Here is a 7,394-nt window from a genome sequence, read left to right as displayed (position 1 = left end):
GAAATTTCCTACGTGGATGTGACGAACTTTGGAAAACTGGTCCTTGAGAAGCATCATTTCACAGCACTTAAAGAGAAGCCCTCCAACACCTCTGTGCAACTGAGGTAAGAAGTTGTTCAGTTTTTTCCCCAGATCAGACAAGTTGAAGAAAATAAGGTCCCTGTGGACCTCAAAGAGAGGGAGAACAAGAGTAAAGTATTTTTAGTATCTTTAGCACATGCAGGGGAAGATTTAACAGAAGAGGCTTTGAAAACAGCAGCACTCAGATCTCTGACAGCAGTTAGAATGTCTGTTGGAAGTCACGGAGCTGGGCAGAAATCGCAGTCCTACAGCACACCCAGGGCAGACAACTGGCCATCCTGGGAGCCACCATTTAGATTAAAACATTTAAAAAATATGCTAAAACCCTCCAATGAAGTCTAGAGCGAAGAACTGTGATTACAATATATTCTTAAGGTTCCTGCCTTCTAAACTGTCAGTCATAGTAGCAAGCCTATGCAGTTTCACTGACTGATATCACTTTAAGAAGCTATCTGTGTTGTACAGACACTTAACACAGCTGTCTAAATTGCTCAGATACACTGCCCAGTTCTCTACAGAACAGATGAAATACCTTTTCTTTTAGGATTCAACAGGCTTTTCGAACCTAACTTCCTTCAAGAGCTGTTATTACTCTATTTTAAACTCCAATTTCCTTGAATGATGACTCATCTTTCTGCTGTGGCCAGTTCTTACACAGCTCAAAGGGTACCTGGAAGACGCATCCTTTGGCCAGGCTTCTGGCAAGGAAACTTGCTTTATCAGACTGCTATAAAGAGATTCCTAAATAGTGGTCCTTTTTACTAGCACAATATTAACTTTTTGCTCATTTGGATGTATAATAACTATTTCACTACTTGCCTGCTGACTGAAGCCCATAAAAGTGGTTTCTATCTGTAGATTGTGTATGTAAAACAACCACCTCAGTGAAAATGAGAAAGGGATAAGGGACCCTCTCCCCTCTGTTAAATGTTTCATGTGCACTGACTTTCATTTTAGGTGAGATTTCCAAAAAAGTGGTCTTTTCTATACTGGGCCCAAGGGAGGATTCTGAGGATGTCCAGGTGATGAATTTCATTTTTATTCATTTATTTACCCTTACCCAAGGACATTTTTATCATTGCTTTTAGAGAGAGAAGGGAGAAGGGAAGGGAGAGAAAGAAACATTGATATGAGAGAGAAACATCGACTGTTTGCCTCCTAAACACACCCAGACCAGGGATCAAACTTGTAACCTTTTGGTTACCGGAGACGCTCCAACCAACTGAGCCATACTGGCCAGGGCATGAATTCCATTTTTAAAGAAATGGCAACCAGTAAAGGCTTTTTCTCCCTTCTTGTACAGGTTTTATTGGCAACACAATAAGAAATTTTTTATCTCTGTCCCCAATATCCTTCCTATATATATTTTAAAAACCTTTATGTATTGATTTTAGAGTGACAGAGAGCAAGAAAAACATCAGTTTGTTGTTCCACTTATTAATGAATTCATTGGCTGATTCTTCTATGTGCCCTGACCGGGGATCCAACTCACAACCTTGGGAATTGGGATAACGCTCTTAACCAAGTTACCTAGCCAGGTAACAGAGTAATTCATGCCACCAGATTCCAATCCCCAAAATGCTTTGATCTTTATCATAAACAAATTTGGAACTGTTAGCCAAAGATATAGGAATCAGAGGTAGATAAGCTAAATCCTCCTTTTTCTAGTGAAATTGTTTTTTGGATAAGGTTTCTGTTGTCCTTGAAGTTCCCAACTAAAGTACTGGGTTGGCCAAAAATTTCGTTTAGTTTTTTCTGTACTTGGCTTTAGTAGTGCATAGTTGTCTTTAACTTCATTTGAAACAATTCTGTTAGATTATATCACAAGATTGGTGAATTTTTGTGCAGCCATTTTAGTATTGAAGTGGGAAGAAAATATGCAATATTTTTGGCATATTATATATGCTTTATTATTTTAAGAAAAGTAAAAATGCAACAAATGCAAAAAAAGATTTGTGCAGTGCATGGAGAAGGTGCTGTGACTGATCGAACGTGTCAAAAGTGGTTTCTGAAGCTTCTTGGTACTGTTGACATTTTGGCCAAATAATTCTTTGCTGAGGGGCTGTCTTATGCATTAGAAGATGTTTAGCTGCACCCCTGGCCTCTACCCACTAGAAGCCAATAGCGGGAGATAGCCAATATACTCAAAATATTCAAATAAATAAAGTTATTGATGAAAATAAAAAATGTGTCTTTTATCTGATGGAAAAACTAAACGGACTCTGTGGCCAACCCAATATCCCTGTCTGAGACACTTGCTTCTGTGTTGGACTCCTACATCCCAAGGGCACTAAGAAACACCATAAACATGCACTTGGGTGTAGTGTTGCCCAGATAGGCATACTCACTGTCAAGCTGACCAATGAATATTATGACATAGCACCTGTCACCAGGCAAAATCAAACATGGGAGCCTAGGGACGCCTGAGAGTTCCTTCACTTGTTGGTTGTGACTTGAAAAACCAAGGGAAGATTATTCGAACATTCAATCTGAACACTTGAGTTTGTATTCCAAAATGCGCTGACAGACATTGACATACGGTCCAACCCAATGAGTGCTGAAAGGTTAAGAAGCATGCTCTAACTGATAGAGAAGATATGAAATCCTTACTCATCTAATGCCCTTTAGCAAGACTTCCAATTCATGAAGGGTTGTTCTACCCTATTTTCATTACCCCAGTTGGCTAAACAAATGCTGACACAGGAGAACAGATGCCGTAATTGCTGATGTGCTGCCCAGAAGGCTAAGCACTCCTGTTGAAGGTTCACAGAGGGCACTTATAAAATGTTTAGGCATGTAGCTTTCTTTGCAGATGGGGTAAATTACCTGGGGTTCAAAAATGAAAGCAAAAGGATCTGGCAACAGTTAAGGAACCTCCCAAGTTCTAATGGAAGTCTATTTTTTTTAAAGATTTTATTTATTTATTTTTAGAGAGAGGGGAAGGGAGGGAGAAAGAGAGGGAGATAATCATCAATGTGTGAGAGATACATTGATTGGTTGCCTCTCACATGCCCCCAACCAGGCATGTGACCTGACTGAGAATTAAATCAGTGACCTTTAGGATCACAGGCTGGGGCTCAATCCACTGAGCCACACCAGCCAGGGCTGTAAGGGAAGTTTAAACCAATCATGCCCATAGTTAGATGAACACATTTTCAGTAATTCTAAGAAAATCCCTCATTACCTTGTATTTTGCCTTACTAGAGTGTATTAAAAGGAACTGAGAGTCCAGAAGAAAGCAGGTTATGGAAAACATTCCCCTTGGCCCTTAAAAATCACTGGGTTTGCGTTATTCACTGAGAAATTCTACTATAATCAAGTTTTCCATTAGAAGAGAAGTTTAAGCCACTGAAATCTAAGAGTGATTATTCAGTGGTGCCCTGTAGAAAGGAAACAAAAATCTCCTTGAATATGAAAAGTCATTAGTCTGAAATGAAATGTATTAGCTTCTACGAACAAGAGGAAAGGCTAGCTAGTTCAAGTCAAACCCAGGGTGGAGTTTCCAAGGCCCTTTTATTAGGGGGAGGTCCCCTGTGTAGCACAAGATTTCACATATGTAACAGGCAATCAGATCAGTTCCTGAAAACTAAGAAAAAAGGGAAAAACAAAACAGATGCACTTCTTCTCTATGTGTTAAAACATAAATTAAAGGATTTATAAAACGGTCGCCTTTCTTACAGAGTAAATGCAGAGTGCATTATGAGTTCACCTCTAGGTTTAAGTTGTTTAAGTTGTTTTGTTTTGTTTTCCAATAATAAATAAATAAAATTTGTTCTTAAGTCTTGGATCCACCTGTGCCGCAGCTGGGCTCTGAGTCATTACTGGCCTTTCTCCCCTTGTCGCTCCTGTGCACGGTGTTTGGCTGTACTGGGGTCACCACTTTCCTGGGCCCATCAGGGTATCGGCTATCTTTTCGGGGTGGCATCCGTTCATTAATTCGGTCCAGGCCACGGGCTTCTTCAAAACTCCGGATCCTGTGCTGAAGCGAAAACCCTCTGATGGCTACAGGAAAACAGGAAGGGGAGGAGCTCAGTTAGACAGCAAAGCGACAAGCTCAGCCTCCTCAGGGGAAACACAGAAGGGTGGGTGGCCAGGGAGCACAGGTGGGTGAGGGTCACAAGGCAATGTTTGGTTTGCATTAGCCTCGTCTTGAAGCTACTAATTCCTTGAGGCTCCCAGGGCACTGTGACGTGCAAGTAATTTTCATAGGAGCTAATAGGACTGATCACAGCAGAAGTATACCCGACAAAAAGGAAGCCAGTTCTTACTTAGCCCCAGCACATTGGGGAAAGACTTTCTTGTGGGCCAGAAATGTGCTCAATGTGAGAGAAAAAAGGAAACACTAGAGTAATAGAACAAGTTAAACAGAGTAGTTACTTTAGCACACACATCACAGTGACCACAAAAAAGGTAACAAAAGAACTAGTCTTTTTGTTTAGAAGGACAGCTTTTTATCTTGCACAACCAGGAGCTGAACTTAAGTTAAAACCATCTAAACAATAGCGTCTAGATATTTTCTTTGATTGGGCTTTTGCATTGTCAAGGAAAGGCTTTCCCATTTGAACCACCTTACCTAACAACACAAATTTTTAACACAGTATCAGTTCTAATGGTTTTGATCCACAGATTTGCAGGTTATTTGTTACTTAAAATTTGCTTTCACAGAAACACAGGTAATTTAGCTTGACTTCATTAGGGCAACCTCAGAAATGAATCAAACTAAAGTCCTGCCTACTTTTGCCTCTGATCTTGATATTCTTTAGAATCATTAGAGGCTGACCTGTTTGAATCTCTATTAATCATATGGATGTCTCATATACATTAGAGCTACGGGATTAAACCACTTGACCCCTCATGACCAGCTGTTTAAGCTCCAGCCATTGTATTGAAACAGAGCCCAGAAAGGCCTTTAGCTGCAGAGAGGGTCACTTAAATTAATACAGCTACAGGATGCTTTGTGAGCATGCCTACAAGTATTTGTCTATTCCTTTTCTCATTTTTACAGTTCTGGTGATGCAATAATAAAAGATTTCAAATGCTGACAAAGCTTTTTAAAACTAGTAGACAGACACATGATCACACTCATCACAGGAACAGGGCCATACCTTCCCGGGCCTCTACCGCTTCTACTGTGGCTGTAAGAGGCAGGAGCAGTGGCATGCAAAAATGAAGACAGAGAAGAGTGAGTAAACCAGCAGCAGTGCTGCCAGCAGACAGTCCCAGGGCCCATCTTGCAGCCTACTCCCATCCCTAATAAAAGTCACCCTGTTAGAGAAGCCAGCGTTATTATTGTGAAAAGCTCAATAGGGGGGAGGGGAAAAACAAGGTGGGGAGAGTTTCTAACATTTCAGATGGCATGAGAACCTTTTAGCTAATGACTTTACACCTAGGCCAGTTGGGTCAGTCAAGAGTTATATTGTTTTTCTGATTTTTAATAGCCAGATAGTCAAATAACTTAACATTACAACCGTTCTTGGGTTTGTCATAGCTCAGATAGTACTGAATGAGCTGCTGCTGGGTTCTATACAGAAGCACTTATTTAAAACTACTTCTGATTGCTGTCAAGCAACTTAGGTGGCATTCAATTGTCATTTTAAACTACTTAACAGAAAAGGATGGCCTTTGAATAGAAGGAAAGAAAAATGGATTATAAATGAAGGGTTATTTCTTGTCCAGGGGTGGAGTACTAAGCTAGCAAAGGCATAAAACTGTTCAATTCTGGATACAAATTGATGTACCATCTGGGATTAGATACAGCAGAGGCTAACACTTCCAGCAATACAGCTTCTATCCACTGTGTGAGGAAGCAGGCCAATTACCAAGGAGGCCCTCTTCCCCTTCAGTGATAGAAAAGGAAGCAATTAGCATCAATGGGTAAACTTTCTTGCATCTCCTTTTAAGACAATGAAAGCCCTAATATATGAAATTATATTAGGTTACAGGTTGTAGTAGCAAGAAAGATTCTATTAGGAGAACCTGTCAGTTCCTCCAATACCAGCTTTCAAAAGGAAGGCGGGGAATAATGAACAGTAACAGTTGACTCTTCCTATACCAACAAGAGAGGAGCGGTGGAGAGAATGGAAAGTTAACTTCCTAAGCAATGTGCAAATGGAAACTTGGAAACAACTTATCAAGGGCTTGCATTTGTCAACCATATGTAGGCATGTGTTAAAGCAATGTCTCACCCTCACTAATCTCCTCAAATAGAACAAATAAACTTTCATGAGGAAACCCCAGTGCCTTCTAATAGTGTGTCACTGATGCAATTGTTAGGAAGTGGGAGAACAAAACATTGCCTGAAATTGTATACAGAGTGTTTGCCTAAATAGAGTTTAAAAGCTCTATGTGGCAAAACGTGTACCAGTGTTACATTTTTGGGGGACTCCTAGAATTGCTTTTTGCAGTGGATAAGAAACTGGCCTGTACTAAAGGACATTTTATGGAATGGTCACATAAAACTGAGAAACTGATCTTTTTTTCTTTACTGAGGTAGAATTCATGTACCATACAATTCACTTGTATTATAAAGTGTACAATGATTTTAACATATTGAGAGTTGTGCAATCATCACAATAACCCATGGTTAGAACATTTTCATCACCCCAAAGTAAACCCATTTTCCTCCCTCATGCCTACCCCCTTGACCCAAGATTTGCCCATTCTGGACATTTTATATGAATGGAATCATACATTATGTGATTTTAGGGACTGTCCTCTTTCAGTGACTTTCAGCCTTCTCCATTTCATGGCCCACACGAACCAATCACTAAGATTCTGCGGCACATCAAAAAATATTTTTTGCCTAGCTGACAAAAAAAAAAAAAGGTATAATTTTAAGTCATTTACACTAGACTACTATTGTTGTTGGCTCTTGTCATTTTTTATTTAACAATCTAAGGGAAAAGAGGTCAGTGCCCTGACTAGTCAGGAATTGTGAGTTTTAAAAATTCTTGTGGAACACCAGGTGGAAATCGCTGAGTTAGCATAATGTTTTCAAGGGTAATTAATGTTGAAGCATGTATCAGTATTTCATTCTTTTTTAAAAAAAATATTTTATTTTTTTAGTTTTAGAGAGAGGGGAAGGGGGGGAAAAAGAGAGGGAGAGGAACATCAATGTGTGGGTTGCCTCTCACATGCCTCCAACTGGGGACCTGGCCTGCAACCCAGGCATGTGCCCAGATTGGGAATCGAACAGGTGACCTTTCAGTTCGCAGGCTGGCATTCAATCCACTGAATCACACCAGCCAGCGCAGTATTTCATTCCTTATTATGACTGAATAGTATTCCATTGTATAGATATACCACATTTTGCT

The 7,394-nt window shown here is 40.1% G+C and overlaps 1 protein-coding gene across 5 annotated transcripts in view; it reads right to left on the bottom strand.

Moving 5' to 3' along the window:
* Window positions 1–3,575: 3,575 nt before the first annotated feature.
* PPP3CC (protein phosphatase 3 catalytic subunit gamma) overlaps window positions 3,576–7,394 on the bottom strand; it is a 79,113-nt gene continuing 75,294 nt past the window's right edge. For 3 of the 5 annotated variants that reach the window (XM_090290122.1, XM_090290123.1, XM_090290124.1), the window contains 2 exons: window positions 5,187–5,216; window positions 3,576–4,083 (listed from right to left, as the gene is read on the bottom strand). In XM_090290122.1, the coding sequence (XP_090146248.1) occupies window positions 3,857–4,083; window positions 5,187–5,216 (257 nt within the window). In that variant the 3' untranslated portion in view covers window positions 3,576–3,856. The remainder of the gene's footprint in view (window positions 4,084–5,186; window positions 5,217–7,394) is intronic. The other 2 variants (XM_090290125.1, XM_090290126.1) reach the window with 1 other exon arrangement.

This window comes from Furipterus horrens, unplaced genomic scaffold (genome assembly GCF_987537825.1).
Source record: "Furipterus horrens unplaced genomic scaffold, mFurHor1.1.pri manual_scaffold_10, whole genome shotgun sequence".
Lineage (NCBI taxonomy): Eukaryota > Metazoa > Chordata > Mammalia > Chiroptera > Furipteridae > Furipterus > Furipterus horrens.
Note: the sequence above shows the minus strand (reverse complement) of the source record. Positions and strands in the feature narration are given on the sequence as shown.